Genomic DNA, 13,109 nt, shown 5'->3' with positions numbered 1-13,109 from the left:
CTATAGTAACATAGGCTTATCACCAACCCAAGATTCTTTCAAATACGGCCGAGAATGGGGAACTGATAAATTCACCTTGATACTTTTTGGAGGAGTATATGTAGCTCTGAAGTATCGTCAATGAATTAAGTAAACAATAATGCCTTAAACTGTTGTGGCAATCACTTTGGCATTTTAGTTGGAACTTGCGCTTATCTACTTATTGTAGCATCAATAAATTAAACAGACCAGTTCCAGTGGTGGATCATGTTGGCATACAAACATTCTGGCATGACATTGGTATAATAATCCCAACTGTACCAAATTCCAGGTAAATTGGAGGACCTGGTGCCAATCAAAAATATTTAATAATAAAGGCACACCAATATGCACCTCAAGACAGATGGTTCCTGTACCTCCCAATAATTTAAACCCGAATTGGTGATACATTGTTGTAGGGCTATCTTCAATACCTCCGGTTCAAGTTCATTTCAAGTATGTCCAAGAATGCTTGTTGATCTGTTGGCAAGGTCACACAAATAGCACTGGAAGTAAGTAAATTTGATTCAAAATAAACCAGTGGGATTAACTTCGGAGGCTGTGCAGGGTGAGGTAACTGCTGTGGAGGTTGAGGCTGCTCGAGTTGCTGTTCTGGAGAACCATCGACATGTCCCATGTTGGGTCCAGTCAAGTATGGGACATGAAGGAAGAAACTGTGAGCTGATTCGAGGGATTCGGTGGGTGTGGTGGGGGGGGGGGGGGGGGGGGGGAAGAGAGAGAGAGAGAGAGAGAGAGAGAGAGAGAGAGAGAGAGAGTAGTGCAAACTGTGGTATAATGCTGGATCATGGGAAAAATGAAACCAGATGAAAGGTACCATAGAAAGGTGAACACAAGAGAGATGGAATAAAACAACTAACAGGATAAACTGAAAGAATAGATAGGAATAATAGGTTTTGGAATGATAGCCAAGGTGTGCACACAGATGAGCACAAGGGACACCTGAGCTATGTCAACAGGATGGAGATGCAGGTGAGGCATGGAAGGGTCTTAGGAAGTGGCCAGAGAGGACAGAAGATAAATCAATTATTTAAAGGACCAGGAAACAGCAGAGTAAGACCTGGATGTAGAAAAGAAAGGAAGTAGAGTCAGCAGCAATTGTAGGCCAGCGGGGAAGAAGCCCAGCTCTCAGCTGGCAGAGAACAGTCAGAGGAGCAAAGTATTGACTGAGGTTCAACAAAGGTTGGTAAAAGTCTAGAGAATTCAGAGAAGGAATTCAGAATTGACCAAGTGTCTCAACATTCTAAATGAATGGGGAATCATTTAAATGACCCCATGGATCAAAAGCACACTAAGAGGCCAATTGAGTCAACCAATATTTTAGGCAACGGAGAAATAGTCCACAGCCATTTTTACTCCTGCGAACCCAAAATTGCCATTGGACTGAGTCTGTGTCGTTACTGCAAGTGAGTGTTTCGTTAATCTGAGATGTTTCAAGTAGCTACAATTATGGTGATCTTCTCAGTATCTGGTTTTTAAAAAACTCCAATTCACAATGTTCTCGAAAATTGAAAATGGCAGTTAAATACATCTGCAATTCAAATCATTTTCTGCAAGTGATCAAGTTTAGCACGAAGAAAGGATTTGAAATTCAGAATTCAGATCATGCCAATATTAATCTATTTAATTAGCTCCCATGGGCTTGGTTGCTTTTGAGGATTTGATCCCACGTGAGCTCGCTGTTATGCACTGAAATGGCTTTTCCAGAAACTTTCATCATCAGCTCGCAGTAGAGAAATCGACGCGTAAAGCGCCGTAATTTACAGCATGCGTCACCAACCAAGCCTTCCAGGAAATTCTGATGTTTCTAATTTAGAGATACAGCGCGGGGGTGGGTGGAGACAATCTTGTAGTATTGCGGAACTTCCCACAGGTGGCAGCAGATTAATGATTTAGTTGGATACAGGCCTTTGAATTTAAGCAGATTCACATGGGGAAGGAAAAATCTGAAACTTTACATTTATTCTGATAGTTGGCTGGAAACAGTGTTTTGCTAGGTAGAAAGCGGTGTTGTCAGTCAGAAAATCTCAAGCTCCTCAGAAAAGTTTGATGCATCTCAAAACAATACATTGTTTGTACCAAGACTTGGTGCTGAACAGATTCGTTCAGGTTATGGCAAGATCCATTTTTACTGCTGGGCACATTTAAAATAGATACACAAGATGACTTTTTTTTTGGCATCACTTGCGTGAAAATGCACACAGCAATTGAGTCAACCAATATTTTGGGCGGTGGAGAAATTCACAGTAAGAGTCCACAGCCAATGTTTTTACTCCTGCCAACTCAACATTGCCATTGGACCTAGTCTGCCGAGCTATCGTTTACACTAGCGATGATTTCCAATAAATCATCTGCTCGTTGATTATACCAAAACAAAATATATTGTTAAATAGTTCCAACTCGTGCACTAAGAGTCTGAAGTAAAAACTGACCACTGTGCACAGTGTAACTGGCAAGATGTTCTTTATAGGTTTCAGTCATTTTCTAGTATTTAAACTCAGCTCACTCAGAAGTGGACCTTCTGGACTCGGATTAAAAATGATTTGTTTGTGATAAGCCTGGGGTAATCCAAGAGCCAATTTCGCAAAGCGAAAAATATATAAAATAAAGGAGGCCAAATCCAATTTGTTCTCCCAACTGAACCGTTCTCAACAGAGTTACAGCCTATCCTCAATTGAAACCACTGGTGCCTGTACCACCCATCTCCCAAGAGTCACTTCAGATGGCCACAAATAGGATGGGTGTGTCAGGAAGAAAGGAAAATTGACATTTTTCTCCCTGAATTATAATTAAGGTTGCCGACTGTGATTAAATGTAATCCTGGAGGTTTCATCACATGACTAGTCCTCACGCTAAAAACATTATTCAGCCAAAATATCCATCCTTGTGATGCACTGCCTTCCTACATCAATTGGAAAGCAAAAATACTCATTACCTAATTGAATGATGCTTGATTGTCAGCCAAGTACCTACTGTCATCAACAGTGCTATCGTCATTAGCAGTGTTATCATATGACACTTAGCAATAACCTGCTTGCGGACACTCAGTTGGGTTCCGCCAGGGTCAGTCAGCTCCTAACCTCATTGCAGCCTTGGTTCAGCCCTCGACATCAAGGCATCATTTGACCATGTGTGGCATCAAGATGCCCGAGCAAAACTAGTGTCAATGGGAATTAGAAGGAAAATTTTACACTGACTGGAATCATACCTAACGCAAAGGTGGATAGATGTGATGATTAGAATTCAATCATCTCAACTCCAGGGCAACACCGTATGAGTTCCTCAGGGTAGCACCCTAGGCCCAACATCTTCAGCTGCTTCAATGACCTCCCTTCTATCGTAAGGTCAGAAGTGGGAATGTTTGCAGCTGATTTCACAACGTTCAGTACCATTCACGTCTCCTCAGATACTGAAGCAATTCATGTCCAATTGCAACACCTGGACAATATCCAGGCTTGGGCTGACAAGTGGCAAGTAACGTTCGTGCCAGGCAATGACCACCTCCAACAAGAGAGGATAAAACCTACACCCCTTGACAGTCAATGTCATTACCATTACTGAATTTTCCACTATCAGCATCCTGGAGATTACCATTGATCAGAAACTGAGCTGGACTATGCATTTAAATGCTATGGCTACTAGAGCAGGTCAAAGGCTAGGAATCGTGCAGCGCATAACTCAGCTCCTGATCCCACAATGTCTGTCCACCATCTACAAGGCATAAGTCAGGAGTGTATGGGAATACCAAGATAAACAAATTACTGCATACTGGAATCTGAAACAAAAACAGCAAATATTGGACAATCTCAGCAGGTCTGCTAAGATTGTCCAGTATTTTCTGTTTTTGTGTGATGGAATACTCTCCACTTGCCTGGATGAGTGCAGCTCCAACTATACTCAAGAAGCTTGACACCAGCTCACTTGACTGCTACCTCTTCCACAAACATTCAATCCCTTTACCAACAACCAACAGTGACAGCCGTGTAACATCTACAAGATGCACTGCAAGAACTCATCAGGGTTCCTCAGGCAGCACCTTTCATACCCACGAGCACTACAATCTAGAAGGACATGAGCAGCAGATACCTGGGAACACCACCACCTGGAGGTTCCCTCCAAGTCATTCACCATCCTGACTTGGAAATAGATAGCCCGTTCCTTCACGGTCACTGAGTCGGAATTCTGGAATTCCCTCCCTAACAACACTGTGGGAGTACCAACACCTCGGGGACTGCTGCGGTTCAAGGAGGCAGACCACCACCACCTTCTCAAGGGCAACTGGGAATGGGCAATAAATGCTTCCCTAGCCTGCGACGTCCAAACCCTGTAAATTAATTTTAAGAAACAGCCTTTCCTCCCATTTTTTATATGTTTAGATCCAGTAAAGAGAGAGAGAAATATTCAAAGAAACTGACAAAAAAATCCTTTTTTTCATGGTTTCTATTTTTCTCCATCATTACACACAGCAGTGCCCCAAAGATGATCTTCAATTCTGAGAAACTCCTGATCAATTCTGGAGGGTTGGCAACCCCAATTATAATGCTGCTACTGACACTAGTCATAATGAAAAGTTATTAATTACAGCTCTTTAGATACCTTGATCCCTGAGCATCGAAGGATGAAAGTTTTCGTTTCCTTGAATCAGAATTCACCGGATCCAGTGCGTTTTCTCCGGGTCCACTCATCTTAAACACATATCAGCGACTGCGAGACAAAATTGAAGAGGTAAGGGCTCAACTCAGATGCAGTCTTTCTTCAGAAGTGCTCACTGGTTAGTTTAACTTTCTTATTCACCTGCAAATTAGCAGGTTTCTTAAAAATTCCAAAAACACACATCAAGTAGCTTTATGTCAGATCATGCAAGTACCAGAAAAGCCGATATCTAATGCACCAATATGATCAACTTTAATCAAGAATTAAGACTGCCAAGCTTAATCCTGACCACAAAATGACGAGGGCCTGTGCTTTCACTTTGTGCCACCTCTGCAGAGAGCATTATGTGCGTCATTTTCCATTTGTCCTGCACGTGACCCTCATTTCCTTTCAATTTTGAAAGAAATAGTTGGTTGACATTAAAGATGACACAGTTACTTTGTTCCAGTTCTCACCCAATTTGCATAAACAACTCTGACAGATGATATATGAAATGTGCATTGCAGTATCTGATTTAATACTGGAAATAATCAAACTTCACTGAGCAAATACATATGTATAAAGAATGCAAAAATGCATACAGATTTCAGTCTGAACAATGGCACTGGGATTCCAGCTATTTAAACACGGTCTGAATTCATGGTCAGAGTCTAACCTGACACCAAGGGAAGGAGTGAGATTCCCTCAGGATTGCGGAAAGATCTCAATTATGTTCCTTTAGGAGTCAATTCCGACCTTAACAGCCAATTTAAACTAGAAATCTGGCATGGGTGCAATGCCCAAATCACTTCAAACCAACACTAAACTCACAATACATACGTCGAAAATGCTCAGTAAGGAGTCACTAAAGATAACCAATGCAAAACAAAAGTGCTAAAGTCAAAATAATTTTCATTGTTCTAAGGTTGTCAACGAGTCAAAGAATGTGTTTAACATTTATAATTCATGTGGGAAGTTGAACATAGTTTTCCATGCTTAAAGTCACGAGTTTAAGTCATGAACTTTGAGAATTGACCAATTCAGATTTGAAAAACACAAGGCTACAGGAAAAGGTGGGAGTCGGCGACTAGGTAAGTTGGTCTTGCAGAGAGCCAGCATGGACATAAGGGGTCAAATGGCCTCCTTCTGTGCTGCAACCACTATGATTCTATGAAAACAAGTTCCACCTCACTGACAATTGGGGGTGAATCAAAAGGGTCAATAATCGGATTAAACCAAAGCCATTCCCACCCATGAACTGGATGACGATGAACATCATTGTATCAAGGCATACTCTTCCTAAAATGAATAGATACCTTGCCTGTCCTTCTACAAGACTATGGCTGTGACTGCAGAAAAGAACTAAAGCCAGACCTCTGGAATTCCTACAATTCTGCCCCAATATTTTACATCAAGCCAAGAAGTCTGCAAAGCTTTATAAAGACTTCTCCTTCTGAAGCTATCTTTCTGTCAGTGTCATCATCTTGACGCCTTTTTATGATGCACAAAAGTTAATGGGAATAAGTATCCATCTGGTGCTGCTGAATCAGGATTAATAAACTAGCATTTGGCTTTACAAAAACTGGGCTTGTGCAGTCTATCTTAGTTTCCAGAAACCCCCCAAGGTCAGCAATGAGTCAGCATCAGCGCCCTAATGAAATCTCCAGCAGAACCACATTTATATAAAATATATTTACAAATATGAAAATATTTAAATATCTATGTCTACAAAAATAAATATCAGGAAGGTCAAAAAGCCCCTGCACAATCATTCATTATTCTTCCAATAGGCAGCAAGTATAGAATTAATCAAATTTTCATAAAATCTGATAATTGAAGAGTAATTTTTCCAATTGGCTGGAAACAGTTGTATTCTCTCTCTTCTTCCCCCCCCCCCCGCCCCTGTGATAGTTGAGCAAAACTTCCTGTTAACATGTGGCGGAAGTTGAAGGTTTTTTTTTCCTGCAGCACTGGTAGATTTACTGAATAAAGCAACAAAGACAAAAAAACATTCAAATCTCACATCTAGCCAGTTCAAAATAATTTCTTCAGTATGTTTACAGTCATTCTCAAATTTTACTTTCGGGTTCATAATTATTAACATACAGAGCTCAACTTAAAAAAGGGTTTTTTGTACGAAGGAAAATATTCAATGCAGTAATTACCTTAGATATAAACTGGGTTAATCCTATGCCTATGTGACAATCAGCTGTTTAATAACATGACAGTGTCAATATAGGCCCATTAAACTTTATATAGTAACTGGGGAAAATAATGGAAACTATACAATGCTGTAGATTGGAGGCATGTCTATGAAGCAATAGCTTAATAAGTAACCAGAGTGCTTGTATAATAATAGCTTAATAAGTAACAGCATGAAGTTAGGAGGAAAAGTTCTTGTCCGACTGATCTCAGTTTATTTGAAAATGCTACAAGTAACACATATTGGAAGGGGCTGTGATGCAGTTCATTATATTTTTCCTAGAAGTTAAAATAAAGGCCTATATCAAAGACTACATGGCAATTCAAAGTAGAATTTTGTGACTGGATAAGAACTCTGATCAAAATAAATAAGCAAGCATTCAGCGAGAATAGTCAGGCCAGAAGAGATGTGATAATGTCAAGTATTACAGAGGCCAGTCTTTGACCTTTGATATTATTTACATAAATTTCCTGGATGATGCAACCAATTTGAAGTGTGTTACTTTTGCAAACATTACGAAAACGGGGAGTGCAACAAGAACAGTGAAGGCAGATATAGTCTTATAGAAGGATTTAGCTCTGCTTTACATCAATACAGTACCAGTAAATGGGAAATTAAATAGAGAAAGTGAAGCATTACACATTCGGGAAAAAAAAAAGAGTTAGAGCAATATGCAACGAAAGAGACCTGGGAGCGATAACAGATTTCTCACTGACAATGTAAAGGCAATAGAGTCTTTCAGGTTCCACAAAAATCAAGTGGGGTGATGCTGCCCCACCTTTACTCCATCCAAAATCTCTCTCCACCCCCACCCCTCTAATACGGTATTTTAAGCAAGCAATTTGCTGGTAGGCCTCAAAATGGCTTAGGCATCCCATCTGAAAGCCAAAATCGGGTGTGGAGAAGTAATTAAATAAGAAATCAGAATGTTTGGATACAAAACCAAACCAGTTTAGCAAAAGAATACAGAAGATAGGAAGACTTTATATTGCATCTTAATCAGATTGCTCTCTGCATACTGCGTGCTATTCCAGTTTCCACACTTCAAGGGGGAATAAATGTGTTTTGAAAGAGTGAAAAGAGCAGTAGCAATGATCATGAGGCAAGGAGGAATGGACCATATTAGAAAATTTACCACATCACCATCCCAGAAAGGACAAGGATAAGTTACATTATGGGAACAGGTATTGTTATGATGCTAATGTGAATCAAAATACTGTTATGTCAATAAAATAAGAACAAACATTTAACTTATTTAAAATAATTTGAAAATTAATAAAGTCACTACAGTCCCAGATGACCATAGGCTGCTTTCTCCTTTGCAGCAAGGTGGCGCCGGAGCATAACAACTCTCTGCGAGCTCTACCAAACAGATCCTCTTTTTACATCTCTTATAATCGTACTAATCTTTTAAAATTTAATTCTAGCACTAACATTATCACTAACCTTTCTCTTTAAATCTTCCCTTGCAAGTTTGAAGATCCTCCAAGACCCGCGGCGGAGACCTTTTAACCCGACTCGACCGGACGTGGCTGCACTCCTGTATGCTTCACCCAATGCCGTGTCTATGTATTTACCTTGTGGATCTTGTGTTGCCCTTTTATGTATTTTATTTTTATTTTATTTTATTTTCATGTACTAAATGATCTGTTTGAGCTGCTCGCAGAAAAATACTTTTCATTGTTCCTCGGTACACATGACAATCAACAAATCTGATCCGGGGACTTCCGGTGGCGGTGATGTCCGAGTGAGCCGCACATTCGGCGGGCTCTCACTCGGTTGGGCGTTTAGAGGCTGATTCCCCGCGATAGCGGGACCACGGACCTGAAGGAAGGCTGCAGCGAAAGTGCTGAGGAGCGGGCTGCGGCACATGGAACAGCGGGAGTCCAGGAGGCAGAAGAAAAGAGAGAAAAAGGGACAGAGACAAGGAGCTGAAGAAACTTACCTGGAACCTAAGATGGCGGACACACGGACCCCGGACTCAGCAATCCAGCAGGCGCTGGATAACATGCTCCAGGTAATGAAATCCAGTTTTGAAGCGCTGAAGCGGGACAGCTTGGACCCAATCCAGAAAGCGGTGGATCAGCTGAATCAGAGGCTGGATGCGCAAGATGTTAAAGTTAAGGAGCTGGGAGAGGCGGTGCAGGAGCAGACGGTTGCGGCGCTAGAAGTTGACGGGCTGAAGGAGCGGCAGAGAAGACTGCTAGACAGAGTGGAGGAGCTGGAGAATAGAGCCCGCAGGAACAACCTGAGGATGGTCGGCCTCCCGGAGGGGGCTGAGGGAGCTGATGCTGCAGCGTTTGTAGCAGACCTGCTGAAGCAGCTGATGGGGGCCGAAGTCTTTCCGCGACCGCCGGAGCTGGAGGGGGCATAAAGAGTGCAGGCGAGGCAGGGGCGGTCGGGCGGACCCCCCCACCTCCCGATGGTGATTAGGTTCCACAGGTTCGTGGACAAGGAGCAGGTGCTGCGGTGGGCAAAGAGCGGCAGGAGCAGCGCGTGGAACAACAGTGTCCTCCACATTTACCAGTGGCCAGCAGCCTTTAAGAATGTCAAGGAGGTGCTGTTCAAGAAGCACGTGAAGTTTGGTCTGCTGTTCCTGGCTCGTTTATGGGTCACGCACCAGGGTCAACACCACTACTTCTCCGAGCCTGAAGAAGCGATGGACTTTGCGAAGGATCAGGGGCTGGTCCCGAAAAGAGGCCCCACGGACGCGAATTAGGGCCCGAGGACTACCGTAGGAAGGTACGCCGAATGGGCCTGGACTGCTGTTCAACGGTTTGCTGGGTCAAAGATGCCAAGCGGAACATTTGGGACTCTTTCCTTTGATCATGGACATTGGTTTGGGGTTTTTTTTTTGTTTGTGTTTTTTCTCTTATGTTTTTGTTTTTTCCTCTTTTTTCTGTTTTTTCCTTTTTGGGCAGATTTGTACTTTTTGTGCAGCTCGCGGAGGACACTGGAACCAGCACGGTAACGAAGGGGGGCCGGTCAGCAAGGGGGGGCCAAGGACGTGGGTTGGGGTTTTTTTTTTTGTTTTGTTGATGTCCATGCCTTCCTGTGCCAGTGAGTTTGCTCCAGTGGGTTGGAGAGGGGGATGGGGCGCCAGGGAGGACGGGGAAACAATGAGAATGAGACAGGAGGGCGCCGGAGTGCTGAGTAACTGGGCTAGCAGATTGGCTAGTCAAGGGAGTCAGGTGGGGGGGGGGGGGGGAGGAGAGAGAGAGAGAAGAGATCACAGCCAGTGGATGGCAGGGGTGGGGGTATCATGGGATGTTGTTAGGGAGGGGGGGGGGGGGTGTTCTGCTGCCGTGGGAGGGACTTGAGGTAGGCACTGGAGGGGAGGTCGAGGGTGGAGGCAGCCAACAGGCGGGCCAGGAATGGCGCGACGCACGGGCTGGGGGCCGGCCCCAGAAAGGCTATGGCTGACCAGCGTGGGGGGTGGGGGAGGGAGGGGGGGGTGCCCCCCCGACCAGGCTGATCACCTGGAACGTCAGGGGACTGAATGGGCCGGTTAAGAGGGCGCGGGTGTTCGCGCACTTGCGAGCTCTGAGGGCGGACGTAATTATGTTGCAGGAGACACAACTGAAAGTGTCTGACCAGACCAGGCTAGGGAGGGGCTGGATTAGCCAGGTCTTTCCCTCGGACTTGGGCTCGAGGTCCGGGGGGGTGGCGGTCATGATCGACAGGCGGGTGCAGTTTGGGGAGGGGGGCATGGCCGCAGACAGGGGGGGGTAGATACCTCATGGTATGGGGCAGACTGGAGGGGAGAAGAGTGGTGCTGCTGAATATATGTGCCACGAAATGGGATGACGTGGACTTCATTAAAAGAGTGCTGGGGAAGATCCCGGACCTGGATTCTCGCAGGCTAATAATGGGGGGGGGTGACTTTAACATGGTCCTTGACAGGGCTTTGGATCTGTCGTGTCCCAGAACGGGTAGACTCCCGTCAATGGCAAGGGAGCTGAAAGGGTTTGAGGACCACCCCTGGAGAGCCGGGCAGCCGACAGGAAGGGGCTACTCGTTTTACTCGCACGTCCATAAAGTATATTCTAGGATAGATTTCTTCGTGTTGAGCAGGGATGGTGTAGGGGAGGTAAAGACCACGGAATATTCAGCAATTACTACCTCAGACCATGCCCCGCACTGGGTGGACCTGTAGATCGGGGGGGTGAGCTACCAACGCCCGCAATGGAGGCTAGACGTGGGGCTGCTGTCGGAGGGGGGGGATCTGTGGGGGGCTTCGGAGGTGTATGCAAAATTACCTGCAGGTGGGTGGCACGAGGGGGGGTCTCGGCGGCGACCCTGTGGGAGGCGCTAAAGGCAGTAGTGCGGGGGGGAGCTGATTTCAATTGGGGCCCGCGGGTCCAGGGCAGGCAGGGCAGAGATGGATAGCTTGGTATGGGAAATGGGTCGGATAGATGAGGGGCGCGCAGAGTCCCCGGGGAAGGTTTTTCTCCGGGAGGGGCGGAGACTGCGGGTGGAACTGGGGGCACTATCCACGAGTAGGGCCGTGGAACAGCTTAGGAAGGCGGGGGGTGTGGTGTACTAGCATGGGGAAAAGGCTAGCAGACTGTTAGCGCAGCAACTCAGGAGGGGGGAGGCAGCCAGGGAAATAAGTAGAGTGATGGATGGGGAGGGGCGCAAAGTGGAGGACCCGGCAAGGTTGAATAAGGTATTCCGGGACTTCTATTGCAAGCTATATGCTTCGAGGCCGCCGGAAGAACCGGAGGAGATGAAAAGGTTTCTGGACGGGTTAACATTCCCGGCAGTGGGTGGGGGAGGGGGCGAGTGGATGAGGTATTGGGGGGACCTAAAGGCCATGCAGTCGGGGAAAGCCCCGGGGCCGGATGGATACCAAGTAGAGTTCTATAGGAAGTTTTCTGAGCTGGTGGGCCCGGTCTTGGCGAGGGTTTTCAATGAGGCGTGGTGGGGGGGACCCTGCCGCCGACAATGTCGCAAGAACAAATCTGATCCGATCCTTTGGTGGGAGACCTGACCATTGTTGATTTAACCGGAGGATCACCACACCTCAGGCGAGGGGCAAGGTTGAGAAGACGGGGCCTTCATGAATAACCTCAGCCGGCTCCTTTATCTCTTTTACCTTGCCACTCAAACTGCCTGTCCATCTGCTTCCCAACGTGTAAAATTAAAACGCATGGGATTGAGGGTAGTGTATTGAGTTGGATAGAAAACTGGTTGGCAGACAGGAAACAAAGACTAAGAATTAATCAGTCTTTTTCCAATTCGGCAGGCGGCGACTAGTGGGGTGCTGCAGGGATCGGTGCTAGGATCCCAGCTATTCACAATATATATTAACGATTTAGATGAGGAAACAAAAATGTCATATCTCCAAATTTGCAGGTGGCGCCAAGCTGGATGGGAAGGTGAGCTTTGAGGAGGATGCAGAGATCCTTCAGTGTGATTTAGACAAGTTGAGTGAGTGGACAAATGAATGGAAGATGCAGCATAATATGGATAAATGCGAGGTTATTCACTTTGGTAGCAAAATCGAGAAGGCATACTATTATCTGAATGGCCATAAATCAGGAGAGGGAACGTGCAATGAGTCCTGGGTGGCCACGTACACTAGTCACTGAAGGGAAGCGGGCAATAAAGGCGGCAAATGGCATGCTGGCCTTCATTGTAAGAGAATTAGAGTACAGTAGAAGAGAGGTCTTGCTGCAATTATACAGGGCCTTGGTGAGGTCACACCTGGAATACTATGTGCAGTTTTGGTCTCTTTATCGGAGGACGAATGTTCTAGCTATAGGAGTACACCAAATGTTTACCAGACTGATTCCCGAGTGGTAGGACTTGTCATAATATACACCAGTATATCATAGTGCAGACACACGCTGATGGACATACACAGGGACCAATCACCATGTACAAACACCGCAGCCAATCATCAGTTAGAATACACACACTATAAAGGCGGAGGGCACCACGGTTCCCGCTCATTCTGGATGCTGCCTCTGAGTGTAACAAGAACTCATCCAGCCCAGCACAGACTCTCACCACGTGCTGAGAGAATCAACTGGTTCGGACAAGGCTTAGGTCTCTAGTTTAAGTTAGCATCATTTAGACCCACAGTCATTGTGTGTTAGTTAGAAGTAGTTAATAAAATTGAGTTGAACCTTCATCAGTGTTGGATGTGTCTGTTCATCTCTCAAGTCTACACTAACCAACACTTCAGGACTGACATACGAGGACAGATTGAATCGGTTAGGAATACATTCGC

At 45.3% G+C, this 13,109-nt stretch overlaps 1 protein-coding gene across 10 annotated transcripts in view; it reads right to left on the bottom strand.

The window, feature by feature from the left end:
* The window catches only part of LOC119969648 (nuclear receptor coactivator 3-like), a 289,402-nt gene that overhangs the window by 78,955 nt on the left and 197,338 nt on the right, over nucleotides 1-13,109 (bottom strand). For all 10 annotated transcript variants that reach the window (XM_038803571.1, XM_038803581.1, XM_038803575.1 and 7 more), the window contains one exon: nucleotides 4,633-4,740. In XM_038803571.1, coding sequence (XP_038659499.1) covers nucleotides 4,633-4,721 — 89 coding nt within the window. In that variant the 5' untranslated portion in view covers nucleotides 4,722-4,740. The remainder of the gene's footprint in view (nucleotides 1-4,632; nucleotides 4,741-13,109) is intronic.

The sequence above is a fragment of the Scyliorhinus canicula genome, chromosome 7 (genome assembly GCF_902713615.1).
Source record: "Scyliorhinus canicula chromosome 7, sScyCan1.1, whole genome shotgun sequence".
NCBI classification, from domain to species: Eukaryota; Metazoa; Chordata; class Chondrichthyes; order Carcharhiniformes; family Scyliorhinidae; genus Scyliorhinus; species Scyliorhinus canicula.
The sequence above is the reverse complement of the archived record's forward strand: the minus strand, read 5'-3'. Positions and strand labels throughout refer to the sequence as shown.